The sequence below is a fragment of the Oncorhynchus nerka genome, linkage group LG3, assembly GCF_034236695.1.
Source record: "Oncorhynchus nerka isolate Pitt River linkage group LG3, Oner_Uvic_2.0, whole genome shotgun sequence".
NCBI lineage: Eukaryota > Metazoa > Chordata > Actinopteri > Salmoniformes > Salmonidae > Oncorhynchus > Oncorhynchus nerka.
In genome coordinates, this window is record NC_088398.1 from 62,807,050 (window position 1) to 62,822,824 (window position 15,775).

General features: G+C 40.1%; 1 protein-coding gene across 1 annotated transcript in view; it reads right to left on the bottom strand.

Moving 5' to 3' along the window:
• The window catches only part of xpo4 (exportin 4), a 54,322-nt gene that overhangs the window by 35,886 nt on the left and 2,661 nt on the right, over positions 1-15,775 (bottom strand). Inside the window, 1 exon segment of the mRNA XM_029638967.2 lies at positions 15,549-15,687. Coding sequence (XP_029494827.2) covers positions 15,549-15,687 — 139 coding nt within the window.

A 15,775-nucleotide genomic window follows, 5' to 3' on the forward strand; every position in this document is an offset into this window, starting at 1 on the left:
CTCAGCTGCAGAGGGAGGTGTTCAGTCAGTGTTCTTCGCTTACAGTTCCAGGGTCCCAAGTAACATTGTGTTGAATCGCCATGTCTTTGTTATTGTCAAAGGAAGTTTGAGCTTAAAGCTTAAATGTACAATAGGCTGTCGTCCGTAATTATTCTAGATAGGCATTTACATGCAGAAACACAGTCAATTAAAATAAAATGTTACAATACAAAAGTAAATTCTTGAAAATGAGTTGTGGACATGAGTAATAGGAGTATTATTTTTTATTTGGATGCAAATGTGGCCCTTTATCTACTTCCCCAGAGTCAGACGAACTCGCGGATACCACTTATGTCTCTGTCACATATGAATTTTAGAGAGCCAATGCTAACTAGCGTTAACGCAATGACTGGAAATCTATGGGTATCTGCTAGCATTGCCAAAATCCCTAAGTATCCATTTAATGTATTCATTTCGTAAGTATTACCCACAACACGTGAAATTGAGATGGATCTTTAAAATAAATTGTTTAGTGCCCTCCTCTAATATTGGCACCTTTGGTAAATATGAGCAAAACAGGCTGTGAAAAAAATGTCTTTGCTGTTTATTCTCTAGGTCTTTCATTCAAAATATTCACCGAAAATCAAACCTTTATTTGAAGTAAAATTACTGAAATAAATATTTTTCTCCGAAACATGTGCCACAATTATTGGCACCCATATAAAATGATTGAGTAAAATCTAACTGAAGTATATTCCCATTCATATTTTAAGTTAAGGTCACCTGAGTGATTAGGAACACTTGAGTGTTAAGCCATGACTTCCTGTTTCACTGGGGTATAAATATGAGGTGACACACAGGATGTCATGGATGACTATGGGAAAGACCCAAGAACACAGTGGTGATGTGCGACAAAAAGAGGACGTCTGTCTATATTGACCCCACGCACCGTGAGGAAGATGGTTAGAGTGGCCAAAAAATCTCCAAGGATCACAGCTGGAGAATTGCAGACGTTTGTTGGGTCTTGGGGTCAGAAAGTCTCCAAAACTCTGATCAGATGCCACCTACATAACCCCAAGTTGTGTGGGAGGGTTGCCATAAAAAAGCCTTTGCTGTCATCAAAAGACAAACTCAAGCGCCTACAGTTTGCCAAACGTTACCGGAACTTTCAATAGGACCGGGTTCTATGGTCAGATGAGACCAAAATAGAGCTTTTTGGAGTGAAAAAAACACCAGAGGTGGGTTTGGCATAGACCGAAATATAGCCATAAAGAAAAGTACCTCATCCCCCACTGTGAAGTATGGTGGTGGATCTTTGATGTTGTGGGGCTGTTAGGACATGTGGCATCATGGGCTCCATCAACTACCAGCAGATATTAAATCAAAACCTGACTGCCTCTGCTAGGAAGCTTAAACTGGGCCATGGTTGGATCTTCCAGCAGGACAATGCTCTAAAGCACACCTCAAAATCAACACAAAAATGGTTCACAGACTACAGAATCATTGTTTTGCCATGGCCGTCAAAGTCCCCTGACCTAAACCCCATAGAAAACATGTGGGATGAGCTGAAAATGAGAATCCACAAGTGTGGACCTCGGAATCTGAAGGATCTAGAGAGATTTTGTATGGAGGAATGGTCTCAGATCCCTTGCCATGTGTTCGCCAACCTCATTATGCATTATAAGAGAAGACTCATAGCTGTTATCTTGGCAAAGGGAGGTTGCAAAGTATTGAATGAAGGGGTGCCAATAATTGTGGCACACATGAGAAAAATATTTGTTTTATGATGAGAATGTATTTTTTCTTTCAACTATTTTACTTTAATTAAAAAGTTTGATTTTTGTGAATATTTTTGAATGAAAAGACCAAGAGGATAATTTTTTTTTTATTCACTGCCTGTTTTGCTCATATTGGGAATATACTTCAGTTAGATTTTACTCATAAGAATTTATAGGGGTGCCAATAATTGTGGCACATGTTTCGGAGAAAAATATTTATTTCACATGTATTTTTTTCAATAATTTCACTTCAAATAAAGGTTCGATTTTTGTTGATATTTTGAATGAAAGACCTAGAGTATAAACAGCAAAGACATTTTTTTCACAGCCCGTTTTGCTCATATTTACCAAGGGTGCCAATATTAGTGGAGGGCACTATACATAAACAGCTACAATAAAAATAGTATTGGCCAAACCTCATGCCTCTTAGTGGGCATGTATTAACAAGACATAAAAAACTAAACAAAACAATAAATCTCTCATGTTCCTCTTTCACCTCCTCCCCTTTGATGTGCACAAGTGAGAGAATGACCTTATCGGTGCCTCCGTAGTGGTCATTCCCTTTAATGCAGGTTACTGGTCATTGGCTAATGTCCCTATGCAATACAAACACACACACAACCAGTCAAAAGTTTGGACACCGACTCATGCAAGGGATTTTCCTTATTTTTTATTATTTTCTCCATTGTAGAATAATATTGAAGACATCAAAATTATGAAATCATGTAGTAACCAAACAAGTGTTAAACAAATCCAAATATAAATTCCACAAATTAACAAGGCACCCCTGTTAATTGAAATGCATTCCAGGGGACTACCTCATGAAGCTGGTTGAGAGAATGCCAAGAGTGTGCAAAGCTGTCATCAAGGCAAAGGGTGGCTAATTTGAAGAATCTCAAATATATTTGTTTAACGCTTTTTTGGTCACTATATGATTCCATGTGTTATTTCATAGTTTTGAGGTCTTCACTATTATTCTACAATGTAGAATGTAGTACAAATATAGAAAAAACCCTGGAATAAGTACATGTCCAAACTTTTGACTGGTAGCGTATATATAAATGCGCTCTAGTCAACCACTTAAGTAAGGTGCATTATGAAGGAATTTTTAAAAAATTCTATAATATAACTAAAATGACTCCATATGACTAAATGAGACACCTATTTTTTCAGTATGTGTAATCTACTACAGTAGAGGGATCTGGGTCGCTGTGTGTTCAGCTCCCATACCCATTTCCAACCACCGTGGCGTGAGTGCCAGTACAATGTGTCCATGCTATGTGCAGTCAACTAGGATAATTACTGTTTGTAAAGTAAATATAGTGATTATTATTAAGGTGCCCTGTCTTGGGCTGGTTCTGCCTTTTGAGATAGATGAGACACTTCTAAAGTATATATTGATAATTAGCCCTGGCCAGTGTGATAGGTCATCCCCTCAGGGTCAACAACGAGAGAAAAACAATATAAAAAAAGCACTTGCCGGCCCCACGAGTGGCCCAGCGGTCAAAGGCACTGCATCGCAGTGTTGCGGCGTCACTACAGCCAGGGGTTCGATTCCAGGCTGTTACACAACCAGCCGTCCCATAGGACGGAGTACAATTGGGCCAGCATTGTGCCCCACGAGTGGCCCAGCGGTCAAAGGCACTGCATCGCAGTGTTGCGGCATCACTACAGCCAGGGGTTCGATTCCAGGCTGTTACACAACCAGCCGTCCCATAGGACGGAGTACAATTGGGCCAGCATTGTGCGGGTTAGGGATTGACCTAACCCTAGTGAGTCCTTGTGGCGGGCCGGGCGCCCGGAGGCTGACTTCGGGCGTGTCTTGAATGGTGTTTCCTCCAACATATTGATGCAGCTGGCTTTCGGGTTAAGCGAGCGGGTGTTAAGAAGCACGGCTTGGCGAGTCATGTTTCGGAGGACACATTACTCGACCTTCGCCTCTCCTGAGCCCATTGGGGAGTTGCAGCGATGAGGCAAGATGTTTTTTTTCTCCCCAATTTCCTGATTACAAACACTTGCCATCAAATTTGATTTGTCACATGCTTCATAGACAACAGCGAAATGCTTACTTATTTTCCAACAAGGCAGAATTAAAGATAAGATACAAAATTAAATTTAAAAATAGAAATATTGGTACAGTGAATAACAAATAGAAATAACAAGTAAATATAACATGGCTATTTAGGGAGTAAAAATAATATGGCCATATACAGGCAGACCAGTACCGAGTCGATGTGCAGGGGTATGAGGTAATTGAGGTGACTATTTAATGTACATACAGTGCATTCAGAAAGTATTCACACCACATAATGACAATGCAAAAATAGGTTTAAACATTTTTACAAATTTATTGAAGAAAAAAAGTGTGAAATATAAGTACTCAGACCCTTTGCTAAGAGACTCAAAATTGAGCTCAGGTGCAACCTGTTTTCATTGATCGTCCTTGAGATGTTTCTACAACTTGGAGATCACTTGTGGTAAATTAAATTGATTGGACATGATTTGGAAAGGCACACACCTATCTATAAGGTCACACAGTTGACAGTGCATGTCAGAGAAAAAAACCAAGCCATGAGACCGAAGGAATTGTCCGTAGAGCTCCGAGACAGGATTGTGTCGAGGCACAGATCTGGGGAAGGGTACCAAAAAAAAAATGTCTACAGCATTCAAGGTCCCCAAGAACACAGTAGCCTACATTATTCTTAAATGGAAAAAGTTTGGAACCACCAAGACTCTTCCTAGATCTGGACGCCCGGCCAAACTGAGCAATCGGGGGAGAAGCGCCTTGGTCAGGGAGGTGACCAAGAACCTGATGGTCACTCTGACAGGGCTCCAGAGTTCCTCTGTGGAGATGGGAGAACCTTCCAGAAGGCCAACCATCTCCGCAGCACTCCACCAATCAGGCCTTTATGGTACAGTGGTGAGACAGAAGCCACTCCTCAGTAAAAAGCACATGACAGCCCGCTTGGAGATTGTCAAAAGGCACCTAAAGCACTCTCAGACCATGAGAAACATGATTCTCTGGTCTGATGAAACCAAGATAAAACTCTTTGGCCTGAATTCCAAGCGTCACGTATGGAGGAAACCTGGCACCATCCCGAAGGTGAAGCATGGTGGTGGCGGCACCATGCTGTGGGGATGTTTTTCAGTGGCAGAGACTAGTCAATATCGAGGGAAAGATGAACAGAGCAAAGTACAGAGAGATCCTTGATAAAAATCTGTTCCAGAGCGCTCAGGGCCTCAGCCTGGGACAAAGGTTAAACTTCCAACAGGACAACAACCCTAAGCACACAGCCAAGACAACGCAGGAGTGGCTTCGAGAGAAGTCTCTGAACGTCCTTGAGTGGCCCAGCCAGAGCCCAGTATTGAACCCAACTGAACATCCCTGAAGAGACCTGAAAATAGTTGTGCAGTGACGCTCCCCACCCAACCTGACAGAGGTTGAGAGGATCTGCAGAGCAGAATGGGAGAAACTCCCCAAATACAGGTGTGCCAAGCTTGTAGTGTCATACCCAAGAAGACCCAAGGCTGTAATCGCTGCCAAAGGTGCTTCAACAAAGTATTGAGGAAAGGGTCTGAATACTTATGTAAATGTGATCAGTTTTAATAAAATGTGCAAAAAAATAACTGTTTGATTTGTCATAAAATGGTTGAGTGTAGATTGAGGGGGGAAACAATTGAATCAATTTTAGAATAAGGCTGTCATGTAACAAAATGTGGAAAAGTCAAGGGATCTGAATACTTTCCGAAGAACACTGTATAGGTAGGGGTAAAGTGACCAGTAGCAGCATATGTGGTGTGTGTGGCATCAGTATGCATATGTATGCATGTTATGTGTGTGGGAGTATGTACTGTGTGTTGGGCTGTCAGAGTACAGTACATTCAAAAAGAATTCACCCCTTGACTTTTTCCACATTTTGTTACATTACAGCTGTATTTTAAAATGTATTTTTTCCCCCTCATCAATCTACACTCAAACCCATTATGACAAATCAAAAATAGTTGCAACTTTGTTTTTTGCACATTTTATTAAAACTGATCACATTTACATAAGTATTCAACCGGAATTTGAAATGGATTACATTTAGATGTTTTTGTCACTGGCCTACACACACACACACACACAACCACCCCATAATGTCAAAGTAGAATGATGTATTTCAAAATTTTACAAATTAATAAAAAATGTAAAGCTGAACTGTCTTGAGTCAATAACTAGTCAACCCCTTTGTTATGGCAAGAATAAATACATTCAGGTGTAAAAATGTGCTTAACAAGTCCAAATAAGTTGCATGGACTCACTGTGTGCAATAAGTGTTTTTTATGACTACCTCTTCTCTGTACCCCACACATACAGATCCCATAATGTCAAAGTAGAATTATGTTTTTCAAAAAGTTAACAAATCAATTAAAAATTAAAAGCTCAACTGTATTGAGTCAGTAAGTATTCAAACCTATTGTTATGGGAAATCTAATTAAGTCCAGGAGTAAAAATGTGCTTAACCTCTTAACTCCACCCGACACGCATGCGTCCCATCTAGCCATCTGGAAATGCAAATGCAATACGCTAAATGCTAATAGCACTCGTTAAAACTCAAACGTTCATTAAAACACACATGCAGGGTACTGAATTAAAGCTACACTCGTTGTGAATCCAGCCAACAAGTCAGATTTTTAAAATGCTTTTCGGCGAAAGCATGAGAAGCTATTATCTGATAGCATGCAACACCCCAAAAGACACGAATGGGACGTAAACAAAATCATTAGCATAGTCGGCGCTACACAAAACGCAGAAATAAAATATAAAACATTCATTACCTTTGACGATCTTCTTTGTTGGCACTCCTAGATGTCCCATAAACATCACTATTGGGTCTTTTGTTTCGATTAAATCGGTCCATATATAGCCTAGATATCGATCTATGAAGACTGTGTGATCAAGGAAAAAATAGCGTTTTATAACGCAACGTCATTTTTTAAAATTAAAAAAGTTGACGATAAACTTTCACAAAACACTTCGAAATACTTTTGTAATGCAACTTTAGGTATTAGTAAACGTTAATCATCTATCAAATTGATCACGGGGCGATGTATATTCAATAACTCCATGTCTTGAAATAATGTCCGGATAAATCTCAACCAAAACATCCTGTCGGAGACCGGAAGAAATGGGCTCTCTATCGCTCGTTTGACCAAGAAACAAAGCCTAGGCAAATGACAAGACTGGTGACATCGTGCGGAAGCTGTAGGTATTGCAACCTCAGCCCCATGGAATGTGGTTTCCATTCAACAATACATTCAAGTGGCGCATTGATATATTTTCCAGTTTGCAGTGATCAGATTTTCCTGCGCTTTTCGATGAAACGCACGTTCTGTTATAGTCACAGCCGTGATTTAACCAGTTTTAGAAACGTCTGAGTGTTTTCTATCCACACATACTAATCATATGCATATACTATATTCCTGGCACGAGTAGCAGGACGCTGAAATGTTGCGAGATTTTTAACAGAATGTTCGAAAAAGTAGGGGGTAGGCTTAACAGGTTTTTAACAAGTCACATAATAAGTTGCATGGACTCACTCAGTGTGCAGTAATAGTGTTTAACATGATTTTTGAATGACTACCTCATTTCTGTACCCTTCACATACAATTATATGTAAGGTCCCTCAATCGAGCAGTGAATTTCAAACACAGATTCAACCGCAAATGGCAGCTATTGGTAGATGGGTAAAAATACAAAAAGGAGGCATTGAATATTCCTTTGAGCAAGTTATTAATTACACTTTGGCTGGTGTATCAATAAACACAATCACTACAAAAAAAGGCATCTTCCTTAACTCAGTTGCCAGAGAGGAAGGAAACCACTCAGGGATTTCACAAGGCCAATGGTGACTTTTAAACAGTTACAGAGTTTAATGACTGTGATAGGAGAAAACTGAGGATGGATCAACATTGTACTTACTCCACAATACTAACCTAAATGACAGAGTGAAAAAAAGGAAGTATGTACAGAATAAAAATGTTCCACAACATCCTGTTTGCAATAAGGTACTAAAGTAAAACTTCAACAAAAAAAGTGTGGCAAAGAAATTAACATCATGTCCTGAATACAAAGTGTAATGTTTGGGGCAAATCCAACACAACACATCACTGAGTATCACTCTTCATATTTTCAGTTTTTTAGGATAATAATAATATGCAGAATAGAGATAAGCACAGGCAAAGTCCTTGAGCAAAACCTGGTTCAGTCTGCTTTCCAACAGGCACTGGGAGACAAATTCACATTTTAGCAGGACAATATACTAAAACACAAGGCCAAATCTACACTGGAATTGCTTACCAAGAAGACAGTGAACGTTCCTGAGTGGCCAAGTTAAAATGTTTACTTAAATCTACTTGAAAAGCTATGGAAAGACCTGAAAATGCTTGTCGAGAAATTATCAACAACCAATTTCACAGAGCTTGAAGAATTTAGAAAATAATTATGGGCTAATGTTGTACAATCCAAGTGTGGAAAGCTCTTAGACTTAACCAGAAAGACTCACAGCTCAGGGGTGTGAATACTTCTTTAAAAAATATATTTCTGCAATATAATTAGCCAACATTTCTAAAAACATGTTTTCACTTTGTCATTATAAGGTATTGTGTGTATACAGTGGGGCAAAAAAGTGTTCCCCCACTTAAAAAGATGAGGCCTGTAATTTTCATCATAGGAAAACTTCAACTATGACACACAAAATAAGAGAGAAAAATCCAGAAAATCACATTGTAGGATTTTTTAAAAATTTATTTGCAAATTATGGTGAAAATAAGTATTTGGTAACCTGCAAACAAGCACGATTTCTGGCTCTCACAGACCTGTAACTTCTTCTTTAAGAGGCTCCTCTGTCCTCCACTCGTTACCTTTATTAATGGCACCTGTTTGAACTTGTTATCAGTATAAAAGACACCTGTCCACAGCCTCAAACAGTCATACTCCAAACTCCACTATGGCCAAGACCAAAGAGCTGTCAAATGACACCAGAAACAAAATTGTAGACCTGCACCAGGCTGGGAAGACTGAATCTGCAATAGGTAAGCAGCTAGGTTTGAAGAAATCAACTGTGGGAGCAATTATTAGGAAATGGAAGACATACAAGACCACTGATAATCTCCCTCGATCTGGGGCTCCACGCAAGATCTCACCCCGTGGGGTCAAAATGATCACAAGAACTGTGAGCAAAAATCCCAGAACCACACAGGGGGACCTAGTGAATGACCTGCAGAGAGCTGGGACCAAAGTAACAAAGCCTACCATCAGTAACACACTACGCCGCCAGGGACTCATATTCTGCAGTGCCAGACGTGTCCCCCTGCTTAAGCCAGTACATGTCCAGGCCCGTCTGAAGTTTGCTAGAGAGCATTTGGATGATCCAGAAGAAGATTGGGAGAATGCCATATGGTCAGATGAAACAAAAATATAACTTTTTGGTAAAAACTCAACTTGTCGTGTTTGGAGGACAAAGAATGCTGAGTTGCATCCAAAGAACACCATAACTACTGTGAAGCATGGGGGTGGAAACATCATGCTTTGGGGCTGTTTTTCTGCAAAGGGACCAGGACGACTGATCCGTGTAAAGGAAAGAATGAATGGGGCCATGTATCGTGAGATTGAGTGAAAACGTGGCTGGGTCTTTCAGCATGACAATGATCCCAAACACACCCCCCGGCAACGAAGGAGTGGCTTCGTAAGAAGCATTTCAAGGTCCTAGAGTGGCCTAGCCAGTCTCCAGATCTCAACCCCATAGAAAATCTTTGGAGGGAGTTGAAAGTCCATGTTGCCCAGCAACAGCCCCAAAACATCACTGCTCTAGAGGAGATCTGCATGGAGGAATGGGCCAAAATACCAGCAACAGTGTGTGAAAACCTTGAAGACTTACAGAAAACGTTTGACAACAAAATATGAATAAGTTAATGGGTATGCATACTGTAATTGTTCAACAAAGAGCTGGAAATAATACGGTGCATAATTGTGGGCTTCGCGCATATAAACTTTCTCGTTTATTTATTTATTTTTATGTTACCTTTATTTTACTAGGCAAGTCAGTTAAGAACAAACTTAACTGCCCCTGAACTGCCTGTTCAGGGGCAGAACGACAGATTTGTACCTTGTCAGCTCGGGGATTTGAACTTGCAACCTTCCAGTTACTAGTCCAATGCTCTAACCACTAGGCTACCCTGCAATTGCCCATGTTTCTTCAACATTCCTTTAAAGTGGAACTGACAGCGATTTAGCAACATTAAATCGTATTAAAATCTGTTCATATACATCCCCAGGAAGAAGAACACGTATAAAAAAAAAAATCTGAAAGGCGAACACTTAGGTATGGTCATTTTCACATTTTCATAAATTCATAGAATGTTTAGGAATTACGTATAGTAAGGCATTTGTGAAAATTCTATAATAATATAGAGTGGGAAACCAGCCTTGCGTTTGGACAATTAAGACACTGCAGTAAATAAAACCATCTGTCTTGCCCAGTACTGGAGTCTACACAGACCGTTGCGGCATAGCCAATCAGAGCTACAGTAGGCCTATATACACAATTCATATATTTGTATATAGACCTACTTGCCTACATACAAATAATATAGGCAAAACGAGTTATATTTGTATATAGGCTTTGTGCCACATGGGTCTGCGATCATTCACTATGACCTGAACAGTGTTTACAGGCAGTAGCAACATCGCAAATGTAGATAATTCGAAAACAAAAATACACCTGAATGGATTCCTGCAAATATCTAAATGCCAAAACAGTCATCTTACATTTGGGAACTTGACAGTCATATTGATCAAACAACCATGAAATGGTAGGCTATCCCTCCCTCAGCTGCCTATTATGCACATAAACAAGATCAACAACCTATATTAGGCAGAGCAAGATGAGCTAAAAATCTAATGAGGGAACATTAGATAAACACTCTCAAACTTTTTCAGCTAGTTGGCCTTCAAAATTGTACTGATAAACAATGGGGAATAGTAACCTGCTCATTCTTATGCAGTTTGCCAATGCATGCTTGTCCCAACCCAAGTTTTGACAAATGAATGGAAACTTGCCTGCCCGCCCATTTGATCGATGCCAAATACATTGGATTGACAACTACAAAAAATACGATAATTGTTGATAAGTCATTCAAATTCAGCATAGCTAGTTAGAAAGCAAAGCAATTCATATTCAAACCAAATGACACCTGCATTTCTAGCTGTAGGGGGGGGTCTGTCACTCCAACCGCCTCTCAGCATTTTGTATTATTCTGTACATAAATCCAGGACACTACATTTAGTATGATATGTTATTGTAATGAAACAATAAACCCAGGGTCGTTACATTATGTTATGATATGTATTAATTTGTGGATGTCCCCCACCCATTTCGTATGATGTTACGAATTACAATTCGTATTATAGGTTTGGAATTTGCAAAGCGTTCAATATGTCACGAATTTGCTAACCTTATAGCATGGGTTAGCGGTTTGGGTTAAGGTTAGGGGAAGAGTTAGCTAACATGCTAAATAGTTGCAAACTAGCTAAAAAGTAGTCAATTTAAAAGTTGCTAATTAGCTAAAATGTTCAAGTCTGATGAGATTCAAACTCGCAACCTTTGGTTGCTAAACGTTCGCGTTAGGTAACCATCTGTCTTATGTAACCTTACCAAACATATTATACTAATTTGAGTGTCCCGGATATACATTTACATCAAGTCTATGAGACCAGGCTGGCCACTCACCCACTCCTCCAATGACATGACATCCTCCCGGCTGCTAGCTAGCTAAAGTTAGGCTCCGTGTTTTTAGCTTGCTAAATAAATAGCTAGCTACATATATAGATAGATACGCTAGCCCAGAGGTGTCAAACAATCAGCGCACGGGCCATATTGAAAAAACACAACAGATTTGCGGGCCAGACATAGCCTATTTGTTTATACATTTAAAAAAGCATAACTGGGACCCAAACTGGCCATTGTTTTATTAGAAAAAAATATGTCCCTTTATAAATGTCCACTAGTAAATGCTGTATAACATTTGAACATGTTAAAACAGAAATAATACTTGTCCAGTCTTTGCTGCTATGCTTGCATATGTGCATAATATGCTGTTAGTAATTGTCAAGCTTTGCAAACCGAAGCTAGACTGCAACATTTTAGTAGCCTAGCTAGGAATGTGGAATGTGTCTGTACACGTTCCCACTGCTGCTCGCTGTAAACAGGACACACAAAAGTAACGCAATTGAAGTTGAATTCACCGATGCGAGCACAGGCTGTAATTTCATAAAGTAGATGACTCAACTGTTGACTCATTTATACTCGCTTGTGTGTCCTATTCGGCCAACGGGCCTTGACACATGTGCGCTAGCCTATTAGCCTCGTTATGACTGACTTGTGATCATTGCCCTTGCTAGTTTGATTGTATTTACATTCCCAGCCTTAGTTACAGTTTTTGTTCAAAATATTCAGTCATTGTAACTGAAACATTGCATCTCGAATGGGTGGAGGCAGTTAACAATGTAAACGACCAGGTGTGGTTTACAACCGGAAATCAATATTATTTTGGACTGCTAACAAATGTAATGGTGAATTGTATTAGTCATGCATTGAACTGCATCCATCTATTCTGCCAACAATGCCTTAGTGTACGTCATGGAATGTTGAGTCACATTGAACCTATTTTTAAAACCTTGTATAAAGTTGTTTTTGTAGCATAAAGTGGTATTTTTTTATTTATTTTTACTGATATTATGATTGTCTGTTTCATATCTGCAAAGTAGTTAAAACGCTGTCAGTTCACTTGAACTAATTCATTACCATTATTCATTGTACTTTCTATGGGAGAATAAAAATATAGTCAACAAGATATCATGTTGCCCACATTAATAACACATTTTTCAATTAATATATACATGCGTTATCATGCGTTAATTTGGGCAAAAGTCAAATCCATTTTAAAAAAGGGAGAGCAACAAAGTACTTTTATTTGTGTGTTTACAATTTCAGCGCCTATTTTAACATGTGGGCCATTTAAATTCTTCCCACCCACTCAGGTCTTTGTAGCCTATTAGCTGGGGAGCAATTTAAAAAAGAATCGTCCAGATCATAGAAATCATTATGTAGTCTTGTTCACTTGTTCATTCATTACTTATACAAATAGATTGTGGCTATAGCCTACCAATTAATGGGTTGTCATTTAGACTCAATAGCCAACAGTCATTAAAGTGTTATTCATTTAGACAGATCGCTTGACTAGTGCTGTGATTGTCTTTTCAATAGGTGTGTGAGTGAAGGCATTAGGCAATAGTCCAGTGCCCTATCTGTCATACATTGTCTGTTGGGAAGCTGTCCTGTAGTCTATACAGTGGTAAGGGTAGGCAACAACACATCTGCCACACTGAACCTCAACACTGGGGCCTCTCAGGGTTGCGTGCTTAGTCCCATCCGTAACTCCCTGTTCGCCCACGACTGCTGTGGCCAAGCACGACTCCAGCACTATCATTATGTTTGCTGACGACAACTGATCTTAGGCCTGACCACAGACAACGATGAGACAGCATATAGGGAGCAGGTCAGAGACTGGCAGTGTGGTGCCAGGACAACAACCTCTCTCTCAATGTTGGCAAGACAAAGGAGCAGATCGTGGACTACAGGCAAAGGCGGGCCGAACAGGCCCCCATTAACATCAACGGGGTTGAAGTAGAGCGGGTCGAGAGTTTCAAGTTCCTTGGTCTCCACATCACTAACGAACTACCATGGTCCAAACACACCAAGACAGTTGTAAAGAGGGCACGACACCACCCTTTCCCCCTCAAGAGACTGAAAAGATTTCTCTACACTCACAAGCATTTCGCTACATTCGCATTGACATCTGTTAACCATGTGTATGTGACCAATAAAATTTGATTTTAAGATTTGGCATGGGTCCCCAGAAAGTTCTACAGCTGCACCATTGAGAGCATCCTGACCGGTTGCATCACCGCCAGGTATGGCAACTGCTCAGCATCTGACTGCAAGGCGCTACAGAGGGTAATGTGTACGGCCCAGCACATCACTGGGGCCAAACTTCCTGACATCCAGGACCTATATAGTAGGCAGTGGCAGAGGAAGATTGGAGTCTTTGGCAATCACCCTAGTCATAGACTGTTCTCTCTGCTACTACACGGCAAGCGGTACCGGAGCGCCAAGTTTAGGACAAAAAGGCTCCTTAACAGCTTCTACCCCCAAGCCATAAGACTGCTGAACAACTATTTACATCGCTGCCATTCGCTGTTTATTATCTATGCATAGTCACTTTATACATTTCCTCAACTAACCTGTACCCTCGCACATTGACTCGGTATCCCCTGTATATAGTCACGTTTTTGTTATGTAATTTTCTTCTTACTTTTTGAATTATTTACTTTTTTTTTTTTTTTTTACTATTTCTTGAACTGCATTGTTGGTTCAGGGATTGTAAGTAAGCATTTCATGGTAAGGTTGTACTCGGCGCATGTGAAAAATACAATTTGATTTGAGTTAATTCATTGACATTTCCACCGTTCTCCTTGTCCAGGAATCGGGTAGCTTCTTTTGCTAATTTCCGTGTGATGTTTCTTTTCTTCCATTTGACCCATAGATGTGTTGGGGTACACCAGAAAGAAAGTGATTACTTTTTCTCATGGCTTTTTCTTTAAAAGGTTGAATTCTCTGCATTTCATGTAGAGGTCTCCGCTCATGTTGACGTTGATCCGATAGCCCTCATACATCAAAGGTCCGACTCTTGACGTTTTGGCTTGGAAGGTCAGTCGTAGAACTTTCTTTGTTCCTATATTTAAGGAACTGACGGCCCTTTGTTTGCTGCTCATGTCCCCTCTCGGCCCGCCTGTTCGATGTGCTTGTTTGATTGTGGGAGCCCATGTGAAGTTCTCCTGGCCCCGTAGTTGTGGTTTTACCTTTTCCAGGAATTTTTCCATTCCGGTTGTTCCACAGCTTTCTGGGAAATTTACAAAACTAAGATTTGAACGGCGACTTAAGTCCTCCATCCCGTTTAATCCTTCAGTAAGCCCCGTAATGATGTATTTTTGTTCATCCACGGTTTTCTGGAGCTTTTCTTGTGCGATTTTCTCCAGGGTTAAACTGATTTATATATTTATTTAGCTCCTTTGCACCCCATTATTTCTATCTCTACTTTGCACATTCATCCACTGCAAATCTACCATTCCAGTGTTTTACTTGCTATATTGTATTTACTTCGCCACCATGGCCTTTTTTTTGCCTTTACCTCCCTTATTTCACCTCATTTGCTCACATTGTATATAGACTTATTTTTCTACTGTATTATTGACTGTATGTTTGTTTTACTCCATGTGTAACTGTGCTGTTGTATGTGTCGAACTGCTTTGCTTTATCTTGGCCAGGTCGCAATTAGAAATGAGAACTTGTTCTCAACTTGCCTACCTGGTTAAATAAAGGTGAAATAAATAAATACAAATCCTGTCTCCTCCGTGTTTGCCCAGTCCAGTCATAACAGTTTCAATTTTTTTTTACATCAGATATTTTCTTTGAGTTGAGTTCTTTCCTATTTAAGAGGCATATTTTATTAAAGAAATGGAATGCCAAACGGATCACCTTCAACTGACTAACTTAGCATCACCATACCGGAAATTATATTTTCTATGTTTGACATGTTACGTGATAGGTCTTTGATAATCATAGTGGAGTCAAGAATACATGTCTCGCTTGCGTCGGGGATGAGTTTACGAATCAGGCCTGTGTTTCTTACCACTGTGGGGTTGCCGCTGCTGATGAGTTGGCTGACTTCGTGGAAGATGCCTTTACAGTTGATCGACTTGTCCAGAGAACCTCTCTTTACTATGACGGCTACAGCCAGCAGGATCTGCTCCCGGACATACTTCTGCAGACTGGGGGATGGAGAGAGGAGAGACTGCATGAGGTGAGATTGCGTCATACTTGAGAATCGAATTAATGCTGTCGTTACACTGACTCATA